At 47.4% G+C, this 25,065-nt stretch overlaps 1 protein-coding gene across 1 annotated transcript in view; it reads left to right on the top strand.

Moving 5' to 3' along the window:
• Positions 1-25,065, top strand: part of CACNG2 (calcium voltage-gated channel auxiliary subunit gamma 2) — a 121,164-nt gene that overhangs the window by 78,212 nt on the left and 17,887 nt on the right. The window contains 1 exon segment of the mRNA NM_001077832.1: positions 22,186-22,269. Within this exon segment, the coding sequence (NP_001071300.1) occupies positions 22,186-22,269 (84 nt within the window).

Below are 25,065 nucleotides of genomic sequence, written 5' to 3'. Positions count from 1 at the left end.
CTACCGACTATGGTGCTGGAACAGCATCTTGGTGACACCCTGCGTCAGGCTCCCTCACTTTAGTAGCTGGTTGCAGGAGCAGTACAGGAGATCCTGAAGGACGGGCCAATGTGGCCATGGCAGTGGAGAAAGGGGGAGTTGGGGGTGCTTAGACAGCATTTGGGGAAGGCAATGGCACCCCACTCCAGTACTCTTGCCTGGAAAATCACATGGATGGAGGAGCCTGGTGGGCTGCAGTCCATGGGGTCACTAAGAGTCAGACACGACTGAGCGACATCACTTCCACTTTCACTTTCATGCATTGGAGAAGGAAATGGCAACCCACTCCAGTGTTCTTGCCTGGAGAATCTCAGGAACTGGGGAGCCTGGTGGGCTGCCATCTATGGGGTCGCACAGAGTCGGACATGACTGAAGCGACTTAGCAGCAGCAGCAGCAGACAGTGTTCACGTTACTAACTCACATTCAGTTCAGTTCAGTCGCTCAGTCATGTCCGACTCTTTGCGACCCCATGAATCGCAGCACACCAGGCTTCCCTGTCCATCACCAACTCCCGGAGTCCACCCAAACCCATGTCCATTGAGTCAGTGATGCCATCCAACTATCTCATCCTCTGTCGTCCCCTTCTCCTCCTGCCCTCAGTCTTTCCCAGCATCAGGGTTTTTTCCAAATGAGTCAGCTCTTCGCATCAGGTAGCCAAAGTATTGGAGTTTCAGCTTCAACATCAGTCCCTCCAGTGAACACCCAGGACTGATCTCCTTTAGGATGGACTGGTTGGATCTCCTTGCAGTCCAAGGGACTCTCAAGAGTCTTCTCCAACACCACAGTTCAAAAGCATCAATTATTCTGTGCTCAGTTTTCTTTATAGTCCAACTCTCACATTCATATATGACTACTGGGAAAACCATGAAGTGAAGTGAAGTCCAGTCGTGTCTGACTCTTTGCGACCCCGTGGACTGTAGCCTGCCAGGCTCCTCTGTCCATGGGATTCTCCAGGCAAGAATACTGGAGTGGGCTACCATTTCCTTCTCCAGGGGATCTTCCCGACCCAGGGATCGAACCCAGGTCTCCCACATTGGAGGCAGATGCTTTAACCTCTGAGCCACCAGGGAAGCCATAGCCTTGACTAGATGGACCTTTGCTGGCAAAGTAATGTCTCTGCTTTTTAATATGCTGTCTAGGTTGATCATAACTTTCCTTTCAAGGAGTAAGCGTCTTTTAATTTCATGGCTGCAATCACCATCTAAAGTGATTTTGGAGCCCAGAAAAACAAAGTCAGCCACTGTTTCCACTGTTTTCCCATCTATTTGACATGAAGTGAGACCACAAGTATAGCTGTATCAGTGTGTGCATGCTAAGTCGCTCAGTCGTGTCTGACTCTTTGCAACCCTATGGACTATAGCCCAGCAGGCTCCTCTGTCCACGGGATTCTCCCAGCAAGAGTACAGGAATGGGTCACCATGCCCTCCTCCAGGGGATCTTCCTGACCTAGGGATCTAACCCACATCTCTTACGTCTCCTGAATTGGCAGGTGGGTTCTATACCACTAGCACCACCTGGGAAGCCCAGCTGTATCAGTACGTATCTGCAAAATGTGAGCCCTGGCTAGGATCAAAAACATGATTGTCAACCAGTGTCCAGCAGCTGCGACCTTCTCTGCCCCTAGGGTCAGGGGCCAAGTGGACTTGAAGGCAGCTCCCCTGTTTAAGGACTCCTCATTTGACTTGGGGTTATAGCCTTGAGGTTCACACAGGTTAGGGATCCTTTGCATCATTCTATGGTTATGCATTCCAACCCCAACCCTAGAAGATGTAGATTTCCACCCACTGAGTGAGCTAAGACCCTACATTAGCTCTCCTAGAGCTGCAGAAAGCAGTGCCCTTGAACTAGAATCTGCAGACAGCAGGCCTCAGGCTCAGAGGAGCCATTGCAGCCCATGCAGCCCCTCCATAGTGCCAGAGATTTATCAGACCAGACCCTGAAATGGGTCCTAATTAAAGGCCCTGCAAAGCCCTCTGTGCACTGTGGCTCTAATTAAGTTTTGACATTATATCAAATTGAATCCTTTTATTAAACATTTATCTTCAGATTCCAGAGTGTCACAACACCACATTGTTTTAAGTGACAGAAAGGCAAACAGCGTTTGCCTTCCCAACAGCAATAAAAGTGCTCCTTTAGCAGCCAACTGTGGTCAGAGGCACTGGCAGGCAGGGCAGGTCTTTCCAGAGTCTGTTCTTGTTCAGCTGGGGGGAGGGGAACAGAGGTTTTGGTGGTCCCCCAAAAAACTTGCTCCATTTCTTCAGCTCACACCTGGCAACTGGTACAACCATCTCCACCTCCCTCCTGATCTCCCTCCTCGCTGAGCTGTGTGGATCAGCTGCAATTCCTCGCAGTAATTTTCCTTGTCCCTCAAGAACCCCTTCCCTCTCTGGGATTGTAGTGAAGAGGCAGAAGGCAGCCTGGCTGTCTCTCAACTCCCCTTTGAGCACAGCCTGGCTTTGTGGGGCTGGTCCACCAATCCCCCAGACTATGAAGGCTTCACAGCAAAGATTCTGATTTTTCCATCCTCATCTGCTAGCAGAGTGCCTAGCTCACAGAAACCTGACAACATGTTTTTAATCAATTAATTAATGAATGAATGAAGACAAAGACTCGCCCTCAGCTTTGTAGTTTTGAAAATGCTTTTTTGAAGTTTCCCCAAAGGTGAGCGAGTTCTGTGGCAGTGAATCTTGTCAGTTAGACTCATAAGAGATCCACATCTCTATGTCTACAAATGGCTCCTGGCAGGATTCTCTCCTGGGGAGAGGGACAATTCTGAGAAAATTCACCAGCGCTGTCGGTGACTGGCCTGTCTTCCTATCTGGATGACTGGTCCAGATCTATGCATGCATCTGGAAATACTAAGACTCACATTCTACTCATTCTCTTTCCTGTTATTATGAATAACGATGACAATAATAATAACAGGTAATGTGCGTGGAAAGCTCAGGAAATGCACTATTCTAAGAGTTTTATGTGTATGTTCACTTATTCAACTCTCATAAGAACCTGTGAAATCAATGATGTTATTATCCCATTTTAAGGTGAGGAGACAGAGGCACAAAGCCCTTAGGCAATTTGCCCAAAGCTCCACACCCAAACAGTCTGATACCTTCAGTCTTGCATTTCCATTTTAAACAGTAGCTAATATCCGAATCTGAATATTAATTAATGAACTAATATTACTAATAACTCAGCAAGCCTCCAGTTTCTCATCTATAGAATAGGCTCATTAATAAGATCTACCCAAGGGGTTGATGTGATCATTGAATTAGGTGAGATATAAAGTATCGGCACAGAGGGGATTTTAAATAAACATTAGAGAGGCTCTCATATCCACTCAGAGAGAACGGAAAGTGTGAAGTTAATCCTCGTCCTCAGTGCGTGTGGAACGCTATTCAGAAAATGACACATACACTCGTGAAATTTGAAATGAAAAGACAGCAATACAAGAGCTGTCACGAGGCAGCCTGTGGTTAATTGCCAGATGAGTGATCTTGGAGGTAAATGCAGAGTTGAAAAGAAGGATAGACAGCCCTAAGCTGTGGGATCAGGGAGGGCTCCATAAATCCTAACTTCCAAAAGATGGAAGACCTCAGAAGCGCCTACTCCACCTCCCAGCTAATACACAAGTGCCCCCTTCAACAACCCTAAGAGGCAGCTGACCACCTTCTGCTTGAACCCCTCCAATGACAAGGAGCTCACTACCTTGGGAAGCAGTTCTGAAAACATAACACCCACCCAGGTACCGATCTGACATCTCCCCTTTATTGGGCCAGGCTAAGGGCAAGCTGAAAAACTGAAGAAGATGCTCCCTGAACCCGCACCACCCTGAAGGTGAGCACATCCTGAAATTTGGACCCTAGGCACTTGATCTTAGTCCTGGTCCTACTTGTATACTGCTACCCTCTGGAGTAAAACAGACATTGTTTCAGACAGGGAAGAGAGGAGAGTTTGATTCTGTGAGGAAGGAAAGTGTAAGTAATGAGGAGGAAAGAAGAAGGGGCAGATGCTTTTCTTTTTTAATTTGTTTATTTATTTGGCTGTGCCGGATCTTACTGATAGTTACACCAAATGGGATCTAGTTCCTTGACCAGGGATGGAACCCAGGCCCCCTGCATTGGGAGCACAGAGTCTTAGCCACTGGACCACCAGGGAAGTCCCCATATGCTTTTCTGAGTCCAGCATAGCTGGGAGACAAGAGTCAAAGCAGATAAGGTGGGAAGCTCTGGTTCCAACTGGGCATGGGTGGGAATCTGGTCCTAAAGATATCCGCCCTTTGTGCTGTAGGCAATGGAAGACAAGATTTCCAAGTTTTGTGTTTGGCTTGGAAACAAGAATGAAGTTAGATAAGCATTTCCAGGTATACAGATCCTCGTCCCATGAAACATGTCCATCCTTGTGGGTCAGTGGCTTGGGTGGCATTTAACCACTTTGGACTGGATCTCTGCCATGAAATTGAATGTACTTAAGCAGATGAAAATGAACCAAAGCAGACTCAGGGAAATTGGTGGTCAAAAATTTAAGGCAGATTCTGCAAAGCAGGAAAGGCCATTGACGTCTTCTCGTTCCTTGGAGGCATCTAGACAATATGTCGGTGACTTCCTGAGATGCTGGCAGGAATGAGGGTCCCTCAAGTGACAGTGCCTGTGGGACACCTCCTGGCAGCCAGGCCCCATGATCTTTGTACACAGAGTAGTGCAAGAGACGCTAGCCCTGTAAAGATTTTTATTTCCTAGCACTTCCTTGGTGGCACAATGTCAAGTACTCTGCATATTATTTTATTCATATTTGCAACAACATAAGGAGAAGATATGAGTTTGAGTGATCTCCAGGAGTTGGTGATGGACAGGGAGGCCTGGCGTGCTGCAATTCATGGGGTCCCAAAGAGTCGGGCACGACTGAGCGACTGAACTGACTGACTGACTGAAGAAGATAGAAGCTTAGAGAAGCGGAAGTGACTAACCCAAGGAGGCACAACTAATGAATGTTAGAGCAGCAGTTTGTCCAGAGAGTAGGAAGCGTATCTGGAGGGAGAGTTGCATCTGGCCCCGTCTCATCCCCAGTGGCTGCCTGGGCTAAACAGCCTGCACCCCTGCACAGGGCTCTGCAGCTTACCAAGTGAGTTTATTAGCTCTCAATTTTATCTCATTTCATCTATTCAATCACACCCTCAGGGAAACAGGACTGGCCCATTTCCCCATATTACAGATAAATAAATCTCAGCTGACTTCATACACACGCAGGTCTCTCCATCGTCACTGTCCCCACCCTGCCTGAGCCACCTCCATCTCTCACCTGGACTACTCCTGTTGCAATGGTCCAGGCAAGAGATGCTGGTGGCTTGGACTGGGCTCATGGCTTCCAGGCTTGTCTCTCCAGTCCACGCCCCATGCAGCCACCAGGACTATCATCCTAAATCACAAGTCTGGCCACACCAACCACCTGCTTAAAAAATCCTTGGTTGCTCTCCACTGCTCTAAGTTTATACTTCTAATGGCTTATTAGGTCCTGAATAATCTAACCACAACTACTATCTCTCAAGACTGGTTACACACACACATGCTTATATCCAGCCCAACCATCTGTCCTTCAGACAGACCAAAACTCTTGGTGGCAGGATCCCATCTTCTTTCTTTGGTTAACCTTTGCTCTTCCCCCCAGCACCTCCCTGCCCTTCCATTCAACTGACAATTTCTACTTATCCCTCGTGGCTCATCTGAGATGGAGCTTCTTCCAGGAAGCCTTCCTGACAATTCACCACCACTCAGATGAAATGATGCACCCTCCACCATCTTGTCCTCTGCAGTAACAGTATCACTTAGTGGTTCACCAGAACCCCACTGTTGTTCAGTCACTCAGTCGTGTCTGACTCTTTACAACCCCATGGACTGCAGCACACCAGGCTTCCCTGTCCTTCACCATCTCCTAAAGTTTGCTCAAATTCATGTCCATTGAGTCAGTGATGCCGTCCAATCATCTCATCTTCTGTCGCCCCCTTCTCCTCCTGCCCTCAATCTTTCTCAGCATCAGGGTCTTTTCCAATGAATCAGCTCTTTGCATAAGGTGGCCAAAGTATTGGAGTTTCAACTTCAGCATCAGTCCTTCCAGTGAATATTCAGGGTTGACTTCCTTTAGCATTGACTGGTTTGATCTCCTTGCAGTCCAAGGGACTCTCAAGAGTCTTCTCCAGCACCACTGTTTGAAAGTATCCGCTCTTTGGCCCCACTGCCTGGGGTCAAATCCCAGCTATTTGGCTCACACTGTGAATCCTTCAGTGCATGTCTTCATCTCTCGGTGCCTCTATTTCCACACCTCTAAAGTGGAGAAAATAATAGAGGCATTTTTTTTTAGGATTGATTTTACCTTCGTTTACCTTCATTTACCTCCCCATTGATGTACAGTGTTTAACCCAGCACCTCGCTCCTGACAGTTTCTCCAAGGGGCCCACGTGACCACCCTGCCCTTGCTGTTGTTTTCACCCGGGGCCAGGTACATTGACTCTGTGTCTCAGTGCCTCCTAGACACTGTTCCAGGGGTTTAGGGAGTCCTGCTGTACTGACCCCCTCTCTACCACGGTGCCCAGCTCAATCACTACAATTAATGGGCATTCAGTAGAAATGAGGACTGGCTGAAGCCCTGAATGAATCCTGAAGTCAGTGACTTGCCCAAGATCACATGGTTAAGACACGGCAGAAAGACGGTGCAAGCACCCACTGTCTCACCAAGCAGCCCGGCCATCTTTCCACTGCGCCGCCAGGCTCTCAAGATGAATGTAGAGCTGTTGGCACACAACAGTGCTTATTCATTGCCTGCCCACTCCTGGGGTTGACAGAGCCATTTGATCAATCCTGTTCCAGAGGGTCTATGCCTATCAGCTTCCCGTCCTCCCTAGGCCTGCCTCCCCCTGGGAGCAATCCTGACATGGAAAGTAACCACTACTCTCCCCGACTAGTCCCGCAGCTTCTTGAGAGCAGGGACTGGGTGATCCATCTGCACCCCCAGCATGGGCCCCAGACAGTAGCACCTGACACTTTTTGAGAACCTACTGTGTGCCAGGCACTGTGCTAAACCCTCTCAGTGTAGGGTTTTATGCAATTCTCACAGCCCCAGTGAGATAGGTCTACTGTCTCCCCACGTTACAGATGAAAAGACTGAGGTTCAGAGGGGCTTTGTGGTACAACTGGGCTATGAACCCAGGTTTCCCACCTCCAGACTCTGAGACTAACCACTGACCTTCCCTGCCTCTCTAGCAGCAGGAGCTGAACTAAGAATTGTTTTTGAGGAAGGTTTCACGGCTTTTGACAACACTCAAACATAAAGGCCTGCTTTATGGAGTACATTTTAGGTTGACTCGTTACCTCTGCGGAGGGTCTTAACCTCATTGCGCAGGGCTTTCAATCACATGGTGGTACTTGAGGGCATGACGTTTTCCTGTCCCTGGGAGCCTGCTCCAGCGTCAACACTGTGGAGTGAGGGGGACAGAGATACAAGGTTATGATGAAGGGGCATTGAAGTTCAGAACCTAGATCCTCCCAAGTTCTCATTCTTGGTCAGGTCCACATAATCCACCAGCAAGAGTACCCCTGCCTGCGACACACAGAGCTCCCAGTGTAGGGCCCTGACCACCACCTTGGGGGCCTGTCCACAGTCTCTAAGCACTGAGGATCCTGGTTCACTTATCTCCACCAGGATCCATTCACTCCTCCTGTGTGAGGTCAAACCCACTCTCTTCACCTCCTTCCTGGCTCCCTTGTCTAAGGCTGACTTGCACCCCAATTCTCAGCAATGCCCCTGCCCATGTCTTCCCTTAGTCATGGCCACAGCCGGCACTGAACTGGAGAAAAGTGTATCCTGAACAAAGAGGTTGTGAAGAAGACTGAGACAATTTCTAATTCATCCTTTTGCTCAATTATTCTGTAGATACTTAGTGAGAACCTGCTCGACGCAAGCACTAAGTGTTCTTTCAGTTCAGCTGCTCAGTCGTGTTCAACCCTTTGCGACCCCATGGTCTGCAGCACGCCAGGCTTCCCTGTGCATCACCAATTCCCAGAGCCTGTTCAAACTCATGTCCATCGAGTTGGTGATACCATCCAACCGTCTCATCCTCTGTCATCCCCATCTCATCCTGTCATCCCCTTCTCCTTCTGCCTTCAATCTTTCCCAGCGTCAGGGTTCTTTAAGCTAAGCTAAGTCACTTCAGTCGTGTCCGACTCTGTGTGACCCCATATACGGCAGCCCACCTGGCTCCCCCATCCCTGGGATTCTCCAGGCAAGAACACTGGAGTGGACTGCCATTTCCTTCTCCAATGCAGGAAAGTGAAAAGTGAAAGTGAAGTCGCTCAGTCGTATCTGACTTTCAGCGACCCCATGGACTGCAGCCTACCAGGCTCCTCCATCTGTGGGATTTTCCAGGCAAGAGTACTGGAGTGGGATGCCATTGTCTTCTCCGCAGGGTTCTTTAAAAAGTATCTAATACTAAATACATATAAAAGACTATTTCAACATGCATGATTACACTGATTACAATTAGGTTTGGCAACAAGGGTTGTTTTTTAGCTAAAAAAGATAGCTTATTTCTCTCTCATCACCCAACTTTGGAGATATGACATCTGGGAGATAAGACTCTCCATTGATGACATGGCCCAGATGTCTTTGATTCTTCCATCATGCAGCTCTCCATCCTCAAGGTTGCATCACAGTCCAAGATGGCAACTGGAGCTCTCTATTCCATGTGCCCAGAGGAAGGGGCTGAGAAGGGCACATGCCATCCCTTGAAGGATGTCGCTCCCTCCACTTCCACTTCCATCCCATTGGTCAGAGCTTGGTCACACGGTCACCTCTAGCTTCAAGAGCAGCTGGTAACTAAAGTCTATATTCTGGGAAGCCACCTGTCCAAGCAAAACATGGGAAGATGGAAAAGATGGGACATTAGGAAACAGCCAGTAGTCTCTGCCATAGTGAGGCACAGAGAACAGCAATAGAATGAAGACCTGTGAACTGACCACCAGGTTAAGAAATGGAGCATCCCAGCACACTGAAGCTGACCTGTCCCCTCCCTTACCCCTTCTCCCTCGGGTCTGGTCGACACCCTCTTGAATTCTGTGTTTATCACTGCTTGCTTGACTTTACAGTTTCACCACAACCACGTGTTTCCTTTGTCTTTCCTTTTTCATTATTTATCTATGTATGGCCGTGCTGGGTCTTCGTTGCTGCACTCAGGCTTTCTCTACTTGCAGCGAGTGCAGGCTACTCTTCTTTGTGGTGCTCAGGCTTCTTACTCTGGTGGCTACTCTTGCTTGGAGCACAGGCTCTAGGCACACGGGCTTCAGCAGTTGCAGTTCAGGGGCTCTAGCACGCTGGCTCAATACCTGTGATGCCTGGATTTAGTTGCCATGTGGCATGTGGGATTTTCCTGGAGCAGGGATTGAACCCATGTCCTTAAAAATCTATTGTCCAGTTGTACATGTTTAACTTTGTGTAAATGGAATCATACCATATGTATTTATCCATGGCTTGATTTCTGTGTTCAGTATTTTTAAAATTTTTGTTGAAATATAGTTGACTTACAATGTTGTGCCCATTTCAGATATACAACAAAGTAATTCAGTTGTATATTTATATGTATGTGTGTGTGTGTGTGTGTGTATATATATATATATATATACACATACACACTCTTTTTTACATTCTCTTCCACTATAGGTTATTATAAGATATTGCATATAGTTCCTTATGATACATAGTAGGTCCTTGTTGGTAATCCATTTTCTATACAGTAGTGTGTATATTTTAATCCCAAACTCCTGATTTATCCCTGCCCCCTTCCCCTTTGGTAACCATAAGTTTGTGTTCTATGCCTGTGAGTCTGTTTTTGTGTGTGTGCTGTACAGTATCATGTGTGTGGAATTCACCGGTGTTGACAAGTGTAGCTGTAATCTACTCCCATTCATTGCTGAGTCATATCTCATTATATTAATATGCTCCAAGTTCTTATCATTCTTCTGATGAGAAAAATGCAAGTTGTTCCCAGGGTTGTGTTGTTTCAAGCACTGCTGTTAGGAACATTCTCATATACACCTCCTTATGTATACAGGCAAGGGCTTCCCAAGGCGAATTTCTAAGGGAAATTGCTGGGGTTTGGGATATACACATACTTTGAGACTGTCAAATAGGCTTTTAAAATATTTATTTATTTATTTGGCTGTGCCAAGTCTTAGTTGTAGCACATGGGATCGATCTTCGATACTCATTGTTTCAGGTGGGATCTAATTACCCAACCAGGGATCAAACCCAGGCACTCTGCATTGGGAAGCATGGAGTCTTAGCCTCTGGACCACCAGGGAAGTCCCTCAAATAGGCTTTTAATAAGAGAGCTACAAAAGATCCTGGTGCTCCAGGGATTCTAATAGTTGGCATAATGTTCATCTGTTCAGGAGAATGGAAATGTATAGAATACTCTCCGCGCACATAGACACACGCACACAGATTCATTTGTTTATTTGTCCATTCGTTCAATAAACACTTGTTGTGTAGCTATTATCATTAATTGTAAGACACACCATCAATGTAATAATGATTTTTCGGGGAAAGAGAGACACACAGCAGTAAATGAACCCATCAATTGTAAGACACATCCCAATTTCACTGAAATGTGCATGGAAGTTCTTAGAATCAAGGAAATTCTGCCCTTGAGGAACTTACAGATTTGAAGCCATTTTTTCCCTGAACAATGATACCAGAGCACAAAATACGATTAAAGCAGATACAAAGTATTCAAAATCAACCCAAAATATAGTCCACCAGGGACCCTGAATCACAACACTGCCTTTGAGCTTGCAAGAAATACCAAGTTTCAGGGTCTTCTCCAGACCCACCGAGTCAGCAACTGGTTTAACATGATCCCCTAGTGACTCCTATGCCCATTAAAACCTAGTCGCACTTCAGAGGGGCATAGAGGAGAAAAAGAGTCTTTCCAACTAAGGCCAATCAAGAAAGGCTTCTTGAAAGAGGTGGCATTTGAAGAAGAGAGAGAAGGAAGGATTACATTGGTTGAGTGCTGCTCTGAGTTAGGGACTGTACAAGGGGCTTTCTCACTGAGTCCTCAGAATCACCCCCACAGGGCAAGAATTTCCTTTTTACAAAGAAGGAAATAGGCACAGAGAGGTCACATGACTTGCTCAGGGCGGCATAGCTGATAGCTAGCAGAGCTGGGCTTTGAGGCTGGGACTCTCTGAGTCTGGGGTCCAGTCTCTTCCCCATATCACACTGAAAGAACTAAAGAAGCAGCTGACAAGAATCAAGACAGGATAGTCTCTGATGGCTCAGATGGTAAAGAATCCGCCTACAATGTAAGAGACCCAGGTTCCATTCCTGGGTCAGGAAAAGCCCCTGGAGAAGGGAAAGGCAACCCACTTCAGTATTTTTGCCTGGAGAATCCCATGGACAGGGGAGCCTGGCAGGTTGCAGTCCCTGGGGTCGCAAAGAGTCGAACACGACTGAGCAACTAATACTTTCACTTTTTCTTCCTCCCAGAGATGTGTGCAAAAGTGCACAGTGCTATACCCAGGACTTCCGAAAGGTGGGCTCTCAGGGCACACCTGGAGACGGATTCAGGAAAGCAGGCAGGCAGGGCAGTCTTCTTACTCCACTCTAACCCCAGCCAACACCTGCATAAGACCTAGCATGCAGCAGCTGTTGAAAACAATTCAATGAATGAATGAATGAATGGGGAGAGAGTTTTTTTTCAAACCTTCCAGCAGCCGCCAGTGCCAGCACTGCTTAGGGGCTGAGGTTCCCAGAGAGGTGGGCGAGGCCGACCTCGCCCACCCGCCCCAGGGTCTCGTTAATCCCTGCCATCAGGGAGGGCCCTCCCAGCACAGCAAAAAGCCAGGAGCAGAAAAGGTTTAAAACACAGCGCCAGCAGCTCCCACCAAACCCTTCATTTGCTTTACTTAAAAAATTACTTCACCGACTTCCTACCCGTGCGTCAGCCAGCTCCCTCAGCGTGGCCTCCAGGTTCTGAGCTACTCTTTCAGCCTCTCCTGAATATGTGGAAGAATAAAACAGCGCTTGTTCAACACTTAATGACCAGGTTTCTGAAGAGGTTATTGTATCTCAAAGAAACAAGACAGCAGTTGGTGTTGTGAGATATTAATGTGCTTTTTACAAAGCTGATGAAACCTCCTTTTAAATTACTTAATACCTGCAAGCTGAAATTCTCAGACTGAAGCGGGGAATTCCTGGAGGCGGAGCTGTGGCAGCCTAAGACTCAGCCCTTGGCCTTCCCTCTAAGGCTTGGCTTGAGGTCTCTGGGCTCTGGGGTTGGCGCGACATCGTTGGCCCTTCTGGAGTGGGGGTTCAGTAGAGATTTCACAGTTGTTGGTCCCCTTGGCAGAAAAATCCTTTACAGTTCATGGTGGGAGTGTGTGTGTGCTAAGTTGCTTCAGTCGTGTCCTACTCTTTGCGACCCCATGGACTGTAGCCCACCTGGTTTCTCTGTCCATGGGATTCTTCAGACAAGAATACTGGAGTGGGTTGCCCTACCTTCCTCCAGGGGATTCTCCCAAGCCAGGGATCAAACTCCAAGTCTCTTATGTCTCCTGCATTGGCAAGTGGATTCTTTACCACTAGAACTACCTGAGAAGCCCTCATGGTGGAAGAATCTCCCCCATCTCCTCATCCTCCAGAAGCTCAAAGCCACTGCTTGTGGGGGGAGTGGGCGCTGAGATGCCCCCTCCTCACTTCAGCCTGGAACACAAGCCCAGCAGGATCAGATCCCTGCCTACTCCCCAGCCATCTCCTGCCCTCACCCTCACCCATCCAACCTTCTTGTTGGGATCAATCTTTCTGTAAATCTCCACTCCCATGAAGATGTCGTGTCTTTGCACCAGCCAACCCCTCATATGAGACTGCCCTGCATCTGGGGGTTTGCTGGTAAATGTTTACCAGCTGGCTCTCTGTGCAGGGATACAGGACCTTGATTTGTAGTGTTTTCCAATGTCCGTGGTGCAAACACTTGCACTGTGGCTGATTTCAAGCTCCTCATGTGAGTTATGAAGAGACACTAACAATCAGCTCCCAAGATGTAAGCCAGCCCCAGCACAGTGCGGCCTCCAGATTTCCCTCTTACCCCCAGCTCTGCCCTGGAGGACTGGCCTGGCGCCCTGAGACACTCTGCCCCTTCCTGTGTGCCCAGCACTCCCCTGACCTTGCTCTTCCCTGACTTGCCTCTTCCTAGAATCCCTTCTCACCCTCCACTGCTTCCTCACATGCCCCAACACACACACACACACACACACACACACACACACACACACACCCTTACCTACCTGCTTCACCTGGCTGACTCCTCCACCTTCTGAGTCAGGAAGCCTGTGTCAACACTCACGCACGCCCACATCTGAATCTGCAATCCTCTGTGTATTCTCAGACACACCCTGCTTCGTCAGAACACACATCCTGCTACCCCACAGCACCTCCTCCCTGTCTCCCATAGATGGCAAGCTCTGTGGGGACAGAAAGTTGATTTTTTTCCTTTGTGTCCTCAGCAGATCACACAGAACATGGCATACAGTCTGTGCAACATACACTTTAGCTGAACAACTATGATCCCATAAGGCTTTGTGTTCTTACTGTTGTTGTTTAGTCACTAAGTCATGTCCAATTCCTTTGTGACTCCAGAGACTATGGCCCACCAGGCTTCTCTGTCAGTGGAATTTTCCAGGCAAGAATACTTGGGTTGCCATTTCCTCCTCCAGGGTATCTTCCCCACTCAGGGATCAAACTCACATCTTCTGCATTGGCAGACGGGTTCTTTACCACTGAGCCACCAGGGAAGCCCATAAGGCCTTGTTGCTATTGTTCAGTCATTCAGTCGTGTCTGACCCTTTGTGACCCCATGGACTCCAGCACACCAGATTTGCCTGTGCTTCACTGTCTCCTGGCGTTTGCTCAAACTCATGTCCATTGAACTAGTGTTGCCATCCAACCATCTCATCCTCTGTTGTCCCTGCCTTCTCCTCCTGCCTTCAATCTTTCCCAGCATCAGGGTCTTTTCCAATGAGTCTGCTCTTCCCATCAGGTGGCCAAAGTATTGGAGCTTCAGCATCAGTTCTTCCAATGAATATTCAGAGTTAATTTCCTTCCAGATTGACTGATTTGCTCTCCTTGCTGTACAAGGGACTCTCAAGAGTCTTCTCCCACACCACAGTTCAAAAGCATCAATTCTTCAGAGCTCAGCTTTCTTTATGGTCCAACTCTCACATCCATACATAACTACTGGAAAAGCCACAGCTTTGACTAGAGGGATCTTTGTCGGCAAAGTGATGTCTCTGCTTTTTAATATGCTATCTAGGTTTGTCATAGCTTTTCTTCCAAGGAGCAAGCGTTTTTTAATTTCATGGTTGCAGTCACCATCTGCAGTCATTTTGGAGCCCAAGAAAATAAAGTCTCTCACTGTTTCCATTGTTTCCCTATCTATTCATCATGAAGTAATGGGATCAGATGCCTTATATCTCTCTAATATAGGATGTGAGATATTACATTCTAGTAAATTCTGTGCTATCTATTTTCCCCCAAAAACTATGCATCCCTGAAAGGCAAGGATCAGGTCAGGTTTCCCTCCACCACCCCAGAGCCAGGCACTTAGTCATCCCTTAATGTCTACCCTGGGGAGAGAGGAAAGATGAACAGAGATGGTGAGAGACACCAGATATTTGAGCACTTGGATCTATCTGTGCCTGAAGCTGAATCAATCCCTGGACTTGATGGCCACCAACCAGAAAGAAATACACCAGAACTCAAGGCTGGCACCCAGAAAACAAGATGATACCCCTCTTCACTATTAGTAGTAATGTCTGCAGACATAGATGTTCTACCAAACTTAAATTCTACCAATAACAGTGTGGTACCACCAGGGTACTGCTTCATGAGCCTAAGCACCGCCTTAGTCAGTCAGACTGAGTCCTAGGCCACAGAGCCCCCAGTGCTCCTGGAGACCCCTATGCTCCAACCAATGTTCACAGCCTCATCATCACCATCAACCTCAGAGACCACTGGGATCAATCCCACTACAGCCTGGGTCCCAGTTTACCTCAGTCATTCCTCACCACTAATCTTCTGTCTCTCAGTTCAGTTCAGTTCAGTCACTCAGTCATGTCTGACTCTTTGTAACCCCATGGACTGTAGCACGCCAGGTCTCCCTGTCCATCACCAACTCCTGGAGCTTGCTCAAACTCATGTCCATTGAGTCGGTGATGACATCCAACCATCTCATCCTCTATAATCCCCTTCTCTTTCTGCCTTCAATCTTTCCCAGCATCAGGGTCTCTTCCAGTGAGTTAGTTCTTCACATCAGATGACCAAAGTATTGGAGCTTCAGCTTCAGCATCAGTCCTTCCAATGAATATTCAGGACTGATTTCCTTTAGGATGGACTGGCTTGATCTCCTTGCTATCTAAGGGACTCTCAAGAGTCTTCTCCAACACCACAGTTCAAAAGCATCAATTCTTCAGAGCTCAGCTTTCTTTACAGTCTAACTCTCACATCCATACATGACTACTGGAAAAACCATAGCTTGGACTAGATGGAACTTTGTTGGCAAAGTAATGTCTCTGCTTTTTAATATGCTGTCTAGGTTGTTCATAGCTTTTCTTCCAAGGAGCAAGCGTCTTTTAATTTCATGGCTGCAGTTACCACCTGCAGTCATTTTGGAGCCCAAGAAAATAAAGTCTGTCACTGTTTCCATTGTTTCTCCATCTGTTTGCCATGAAATGATGGGACCAGATGCCATGATCTTAGTTTTCTGTCCCTCAGAGGTTAGTAGAAAACTCTCTACACTGAGACAGAATGACTCTTACTCTAACAGAGAAGGGCGAGAAGCATCTGGTGTGGTTCCCTGTGTCAAATCTCCATCCAGACAGGGCCATCATTTAGCTTGTAAAAGACTCATCATCAAAAGATCACACCAATAATTTCTAAAAACCAACCATTGATTTGGGGCCTATTAGAATAATTGGATGAATCATTTGCACGTCAATGTTTAACTTGGTAAGCAGTTTTATAATATGTATTTGATGTATATAGGAAATAAAAGTGAACATTTAGTTTTGTCTTTATATAGAAGTTATTTGGTTTTATCTTGTATATTATAGGCTAGTATTATCTTGTATATTATAGTTTGGTGAAAAAGTAATTGCAGTTTTAGACTGTGAATTTTAAATCATTTTAACTAGGCTCAAGCACATCTTTATTAATCAAAATAGGAACCATTAAAATCAGCACATTTTTGCCAATGAGAAATAAGTTTGTTTATTCCTGTAGCATAAAAATCCATGCTTCGGGATTCGACCGACTTCTGGAAAGCAGTTTCTGCCTCCTGCTGGTTGTGGGAGCATTTTCACTTCAAAAAGCTGAGATGCTTGAAGAAGTGGCAGTCAGTTTGTGAGAGGTCAGGTGAATATAGAGAAAGAAGCAAAACTTGTAGCCCAGATCATTCAACTTTTGACGGCTTGGTTGTGTGATGTGTGATCGGGCATTGTGTGAAGAACTGGGCTCTTTCTGTTGATCAATGCCAGCTGTAGATGCTGAAGTTTTCAGTGCATCTTATGGATTTGCTGAGCATACTTCTCAGATGTAATCATGTCATCAGGACTCAGAAAACTGTAGTAGATGACACAGGCAGCAAACCACCAAACAGTGACCATGACCTTTTTTTGGTACAAGTTTAACTTTAGGAAGTACTTGGAGCTTTTTCTCCATCCAACCACTGAGCTGGTTGTCACTGATCATTGTATGAAATCCACTTTTCATTGCACATCACAATCCAATATAGAAACGGTGCATTGTTGTTGCATAGAATAAGAGAAGATGATTTTTTTGATTTACAATCAGCTCATGAGGCACCCACCTTCCCAATTCGTTTCAAATGCTGAACAACCATAGAATGGTCAGTGCTGAGCTCTCCAGCAACTTCTCTTATAGTTGTAAGAGGATCAGCTTTGACGATGCTCTCATTTGGTCATTGTCAACTTCCAATGGCTGGCCACTGCACTCATCTTCCAGGCTCTAATCTCCCCTGAAAAACTTCTTTATCACCACTGCACTGTACATTTGTTATCAGTTCCTGGGCCTAATGTGTTGTTGATCTTGCAAGTTGTCTCCACTGCTTTACAACCCAATTTGAACTCAAATAAGATAATCACTCAAATTTTCTTTTTGTCTAACATCACTTCCCTGGTCTAAAATAAATATAAAATAAACAGCAAGTAATAAGTCATTAGCAAAAAAAAAAAAGCAAGAAATGTGCATTAAAATGATGTAGGCATGTGTGCGTGCTAAGTCACACACAGTCATGCCCAACTGTTTGTGACACTATGGACTATAGTCCGCCAGGCTCCCCTATCCATGGGATTATCTAGGCAAGAATACTGGAGTGGGTTGGCATTTCCTTATCCAGGTAATCTTCCCATCCCAGGGATCGAACCCACATCTCTTAAGTCTTCTGCACCGGCAGGCAGGCTTTTTACCACTAGCACCACAAATGAAACAACAAAGTCCAACAAACTGCAGTTACTTTTGCACCAACCTAAATAATTTGTCTGAGCTTTGCTAAATATTTTCAATGGCTTCCCAACCTCCACCTGACCCGAGCCACCCAGTTCATGGTCTTATCCTTCACCCTGAAGTTACCAACAACCATGCCCTTCCACAATCTCAGCCTCTCTGACTCCCTCGCCCCACCCTTCCAGCTTACTCCCCAGAGCATCTCCCCACCCCCTCACCCCCACCAGCAATTCCTTGACCCTCACCTTATGCTTTCAATGCACTGATCCCACCTTCTTTTCACTGGTCCCTTTACCAGCTTACAGTCTGATCCGTCTTCATAATCTGGAACAATTGGGTTCATCAGCCCTATTGTTCCCCCTGTGTTGATGTCGAGCCTCCTTCCTCATGACCTTTGCCATGGGCAGAGCTCCTCACGCTGGCTCCTGGCAATAATCTACTCCCTTTCCGCCTCCCCTTCTTGCATTCATCTCACAGACCTTCATCCTGGTTAAAGGCAACCCTCCAGCTGGACTGTCCCATATCCTAAATGTGTTCAGAAAAAAGTACAGAACCTCAGGAGGAACTGTCAGGCCACCAACACATATACTTCATGTCTCAAGCCTAGCCCATTCCTTCTTCACTCTCATGGAGAAAATTTTCACTTCCTTCCTCCCTTTCCTCTCAGTTGACAATTCTGTTTCCCATTTCATTCAGAAAGTAGAAGCAACCAGAAGAGAAGTGTCACAAGCTTCCACCATGCCCACCCATCGCCTGCATCCGCCTCCACACTGCCAGCTCCCCACAGTGCCGTGGATGGACCAGCATCCACGTGAGGCTGGCCTTGCACTTGTGTCCCAGGCCTCCTCCCCCTCACAGTGCTCCTGTATTGTCCCACCCCTCCCCGGGTTATCAAGCATTCCCTCTCCGCTAGAACATTCCCACCGGCATCACTCATGCCTTGAGCCCTCCCCTGACCACAGAGCAGCCAGAGGAGTGGTAGATCCCACACTAGCACAGTGCGGGAGGACATAGAGACATCGAGGGAGGGACAACAAAGGAGACGGTGGGGGCACAGGAGGCTAGACCAGCATATGCAAAGGCCCCATAGAAGGAGGGAGCATGGCGGGAAGGGAGCTGGGACTGCAGGTGCGATGAGACAGAGGTTAGACCAGACGGCGGTTGGGCCCTGTTAAAGATGTTGAAATTTTCCCTAAGAACATCAAGAAGCTGTTGAGCACTTCAAACTGAAGATGGCTTGAACAGATCTGCATTGTCAAAGCTTCACTATGATCATTCTGTAAAGATGGATAAGAGTGAGTACAAAATGGCCAGTGGGGAGGCTACCACAGTCATCTAGGGAAGCAAGGAGGGTGGCCTGGCAGTGGGTATTGCTCTTGTTGGGGAAAAAAAATCGATGGGTTTGAAAGATTCTGAGAGCCGATACAGACAGGATGTCGTGATGGATGGAGCCTGCAGGGAAGAGGCAGAAATGTTGGCAATGATGGCTGGGCTCAGGCTTGCATGAGGCAGCAACAGAGAGGCCTTGGCTGACCTAATTGTTGCCTCCAGAAGACCAGGCTTCAGGGATAGATCATGAGTTCCGGTTTGGACCTGCTGAGTGTACAATGCTTTTAAAATATCCACCAAGAGACATCAAATAGGCAGTTGGATCCCCAGGTCTGGACCTCACAGGAGAGGTCTGGGCTGTTGATACTTTGACACAGCCTCTCTACAAACATCTCTGGAGCCCTTCTCCTGTGCAAGGCACTGTGCTGGGATCCAGTGGTCCAAAGATGATGGAGGCAGGGGCTGGGGCCAGGGTGCGTGGGGAGCAGCTGCACTAGAGGTCCAAGCCTGAAGGGTGGGGCCCTTAAAAGAGAGACGTGGAGGCACCACCTGTGGTTGGGGGTTGAGCACAGTCCCCAATTTGTCAGGAGCCATGGGGCACTTCAGTACCATTCTCAGCGCCTCACCTCCTGCACAGATTCCTTATAAAGATGCCTGGCACCAAGTTGGTGCTGACGAAATACTTGTCAGACTGAATTGAGAGAAAAGGAAAGTGCTTTGCAAAGTGGTTTTCAAATACACTGATTTGTAATTTTACCAATGGGGAGGTAAATGTTATCCTCTTAGAAGCAGAAATGAAGACTCTTCTCCGGAAAAAAGTCTGTGGTTGGATGGGGGATAAGTCAGGAGAGGTAGGGGAAGCCTCTGGTTAATGCATCAAGATGCTGAGAGCAGGGTGGGCACATGTTCATGACCACAGAGGAGGGGGAGACAGCAAGGTATGAGGTGGGGAGGGTGCCAAGCAAGACAAGACATGGTCCAGCACACACAGAGAAGATACCTGCCCCACTGGGAGCATTCTGAGCCAAATTCTGTCTACCTGGAGTCCTCATATGCTCTGGGGAATCTCTCTTCTTGCAGAAGTTGGGAAAGGAAGTGAATTTGGCAGAGATACAGTTAAGGGGAGGTGAGGGTTGTAAGGTAAGGATCAACCATCTTCTCTGTTATATGTAGTACAGAACTACCTATGCATGCATGCTAAGTCACGTCAGTCATGTCCAACTCTGCAATCCTATTGTAGCCCGCCACGATCCTCTGTCCATGGGATGCTCCAGGCAAGAATGTTGGAGTGGGTTGTCATGCCCTCCTCTAGGGGATCTTCCTGACCCAGGGATTGAACCCATGTCTCCTTTGTCTCCTGCCTTGGCAGGCGGGTTCTTTACCACTAGCACCACCTAGGATCCCCAGTGTTACCTATACATATTATAATAGCTAGAAACACAATTATGTAAGCATACCTGTACCGCCCACAATGCAGGAGACCTGGGTTCGATCTCTGGGTTAGGAAAACCCCCTGGAGGAGGCATGGCAACCCACTCCAGTGTTCTTGCCTGGAGAATCCCTGTAGACAGAGGAGCCTGATGGGCTGCAGTCCGTGGGGTTGCAAAGAGTCAGACATGACTGAGCAACTGAGCACATTCTGTATATCCAGCTGTATGATATATCCGGCTGTGTATATGTGTAATAATGACTTAATATTCCTAAATAATACCTATGGTGCATAATAAAACCTACTTTATGGGCTACAAGGCTCAGGATCTTACAAGAAAATAAATTGTTCACACATATTAAGGACTGTATTAATTAGGTGGCATTATCTTCTATCACAGGAAAATCCTGAATGTCAGGGTCTAAATGTAGCAAGGTTCATTTCTCTCTCACTCAATACCCTCAGCACATTTACTAATGTGCCAGGCACTGCTCTGAGTGCTTTAGACGTGTTACCTTATGTCATCCCCACAACAATCGACAAAGGAAGAATCGCTATGATCTCTGCTTTCTGATGAGGAAGCTGAGGCATCTCCGTGAGGCTGAACGAAACCCAGGCAGGCCAGCTGCAGAACCTGCCTCTCACCCACTGTCGCCGTATCTCCCTGCACAGTTTCGAGTGTCCAGTCATTCAGAGAAAGTCAGGCAACATCCATCGTGCCTGTGCTGGTGCTCGGGACACAATGGTGAATGAAACAGACAAAAGTCTCTGTTGTCATGAAGCAGCCATGCTTGTAAATTCTATTCTCCACATAAGTGTTTATGAAGATCGCATTCAGTAGTTCACTCATTCATTTAGGGATCACTGCTGGGGATCTGCTAGACACTGGGCTAGGGGTTCTCATCTGAGCTGGCTCTCACCTTCTCAGCAATCACCAAGGAAAGTTTTAAAACCAAAAGGTCTTTGTTTGAGCCCAGATTCCATCATTTCCTGGCCATGAGGACTTATTCAGTTATTTGAATTGGCACAGAGACAGTTAAGGGAGGTTTGTAGGGTAAGGATCAACCATCTTCTCTGTAATATGTAGTACAGAATTACTTAGCTTGTATTAGCTTGAAATACCTAAAATAGTTATATAAGCACACTTGTATCCAGTCTCCCTGAGCCTCAGTTTCTTCATTTATAAAATGAAGATGCTATTACTCCTCTCACAGGTTGAGTCATACTCCACAAGTCTGGCCAGTGACCCAGGCCTGGGTGGGGTGTTCAACCCTAGGAGTATTGCAGAACTTTCATAGGCTCCATATAGTGAATTCCATGCAATTGCAGATGGGAAAATGCTTTGCAAACTCATCTAAAGGGCTGTGGGAATGTTTGTCAGCCTCGGTCTGGGGTCTGCCCTCTTTGGAAAGCGATCAACTTTCTCGCATGTAAAACACGAGGTGACTCCCAGCCGAGCTGGGGCACAGAGGCAGGCACGCTGGTATTCACCAGTCTCCTCCGTGGCAGTCCCCAGCCCAGATTCAAACCTCCACCGCCCGCCAAGCCTCAGCTAATCCTCAGAAGCCTCGATGCAGAGATGGAAGGCTGGGTTTTGAAGTCTTAAGCCTTAGATCCTCTCTGCAGCACTGCGGGTGTGTGTGTTTTGATTCACTGGGCAGATGTCCAAACAGACAAAGCGATACCTTCCTTGAGGGGGGAGGGGGGAAGTGAGGGAGAGGACTGAGCCAGCTTCAGAAGAACAAGAAGTCAGGAAGAGGCCAGTGGGCACTGAGTCCCTGGAGATTTGGATGTCTCACAAGCACTTTCTTCCCTTGTTTTCCAGGGAACTTCAAAGGTCTCTGCAAGCAAATCGATCACTTCCCAGAGGATGCAGATTATGAAGCTGACACAGCAGAATATTTCCTCCGTGAGTGGATGCAATTTTTTTCTCTCTCTCCTGGTGATGGGTCTTGCCCTTCCATCCTTTAAGCGCCAAAGGCCAGAACTATCTAGAGGTCTCTGTCACTGCAGAGGGCAGGAAAAAGCTGAGCCTTCTGTCTTCCCCCCTTTCCATGGCCAAACCTTCAGGTGTGCTATTTCCCTCTACCCGCAACGCCCTTCCTCCCCTCTTTGTTGGCAAGATCCTACACATTTTCCAGGTTTCCGGTGAAACAACACCTCCTCCAAGAAGTCCTCTATGCCCCTGAAGGGGTTCCCAGAGCCTAGCATCTTTATCATGCTGCTGGGTCCATGTCTGTTTGAGCAACCAGCTCCCTGACAGTGTTGCCAATTCCACTAGAACTCTGATAGAACTCTACCTATCTCATTCATCATTATATTCCCAGCCCAGTGCCCGGCACATAGAAAGTACTCCGTAGATATTTCTTGAACAATCCAATGAGGAGACTCACCAGGCAGTGCCAGACTGGAACTTCTACTGAAACAATGAGATTTTTTTTTTCTTTCCCCACAAATCAAGTCAAAGTTAAATCCTGATGTAATAGCTGTGATCTTAAATCCACCTGAGACATAGTATCAAGAGAAAGCATTTTGAGACCCAAGGAAAATCTCTCAAGAAGCAGCAAAAACTAACAAGGTAAAATGTTCCAGGAGAAAAGGATTTCCAGAAGAGAGGCTGAGGGTCCTTAATGCATGGGACCGCAAAGCCACCCCAGCAGAAGTAGCTGAAAGCTCTGTACGAAGCTCTCAGACAGCACTTCTGAAAGCAGTTTGCTCTCCTCCCAGGAGCACCCCTCCCTGCCCCCGCCCCCATCCGCTCTGCTCCCAAGTGCCCTTCCCCAGCCAAAGCCTCCCTCCCATCCCCCACAGCAGTGGTTAGTATTGGATCATTTCTTTGAAAAATGTAGGAAGCATTTTATTATATGGATCACCCCTGTCACTTTCAATAATTACTCCTCGCGTCAAACCCAACTCTCAGGTCAGCCTGAAATCTGGGTTTCATTTCAAAGCCCGTGGAACATGAAGCCACCCAGGCAGCAAGAAAAAAGAAGGGGACATCAGATCACTCATAGGTCTCTTTTTAAAGGAGAAGGGGCAATATCTTACTAGGCTCGTCCTTTCCCTTTATGAATTCCTAAACGACACTGCTCTCAGATGGAATTCCTGAAGGATCGTTTGTTCTTCCTCTGCATTATGAGGTCCGAAAGTGAAAGTGTCAGTTGCTCAGTCTTGGCCGATTCTTTTCGACCCCATCAACCACTCCATCAACCATAGCCCACCAGGCTCCTGTGTCCACGGGATTCTCCAGGCAAGAATACTGGAGTGGGTTGCCATGCCCTCCTCCAGGGGTCTTCCCAACCCGGGGATTGAATCTGGGTCTCTCTCATTGCAGGCAGATTCTTTACCATCTGAGCCACCAGGGAAACCCCTATTACCTGGTCTAGGGCTCTCAAAGGAGCCTGGCGAGGGCATAGAAACAAATTGAGCACCTTCTGTATGTCAGAGTCTGCACTGAGTGCTGGAGAGTTCCAGAGGAATGAATGAGGCACCGTCCGTGGCTGCAGGCAGAGCACAGCCTAGTAGGTGGATCCTCAGAGAAACAGCAGGACTTGGGAGGCAGGGGCCTGCAGAGACGCCCCCAAGAGAGAAGATAGAAAGGGGAGCCACGTGGGGGTCTGCGCACAAAGCCACACTGGCTGAGCCCAGTGAGGGGGCGATACTTTATCAGTCAGATGCCCAGTGTTGGGGCAGGACCCTTGTCTCATTCATTATTCTACCAAGAACAGTTCCTGGAAGACAGAAGGTGCCCAATAAACACTATTTTGAAAGGAAAGACAGGATTCTTCAGCAGCTATTCCTACCTACTGTATACCTTCATTTCCTGAATTTTAAAGAAAGAATTGTTTAGTGTTTGGTTCATTTTGGTGTCTCTAGACAGAAGACTTGAATGCAAATTAGCAGCACAGGTTTCTGGGAGTCTGACTTGAGTTGACTTAATCCAAAAATATTTTTTAATCATCTATAACAAATTCGCAAACCTTTTCTGAAAAGAGACATTCCAAGCTTTGTGGGCCATAAAGTTTCTGTCTCAACTACTCAACCTTGACCTTGTAGCACAAAAGCAAACCCGGAAGCAACTGAGTATGGCTGTGTTTGCTCCCGTGCAACTTAACTTCACTTGCAAAAATAGGCAACAGGCCTCATTTGGCAGTTTGTTGACCTCTGATCTGTAATATGCTAGTCTGGGGTTAGACAACAAAAGTAATTATTTAAAGCTGGAAGATGTGAATTCCCATCATTCTCTGTCAACCTCTAACCTGACTGGCTAGAGAAACTAGAAGACAGAAGTCATTCTTCTAGAAAGACTGCCTGCCCTAGTGTGGTGGGCAGAGCTGGTGCCCAGGAAGGTGGGCGGAGCTTCTCCTGAAGATGGGCTTTTGGTCCAGGGAGATGGGCGGGGCTGCATTTGGGTGGGTGGGGCCTGAGTCAACTTACCCCGCCCCCCCCGACCCCCGCCCCGTTCTGGTCTGTTAAACCTTCAGCTCACCTACTACGTGGGTTGACAGGCCCAAGAACCTAACCTAGATGCCTCAAGCAGGGAAAGAATGTGATCCGGGGTGCTGAGGAAGCCTGGTGCCTAACCCAGCCTGGAGGCCATCATTCCAAAGTGTTCCCTAGAGAAGGTGGCACCAATGCAGAGCCTTGGACTCTAGAAGCATTCATCCATTCATTCATTCGCTCAGGAGATATTCACTACCACTAT

This window comes from Bos taurus, chromosome 5, assembly GCF_002263795.3.
Source record: "Bos taurus isolate L1 Dominette 01449 registration number 42190680 breed Hereford chromosome 5, ARS-UCD2.0, whole genome shotgun sequence".
In the NCBI taxonomy this organism is placed as follows: Eukaryota; Metazoa; Chordata; class Mammalia; order Artiodactyla; family Bovidae; genus Bos; species Bos taurus.
This window is presented reverse-complemented; position numbering and strand designations above follow the sequence as displayed.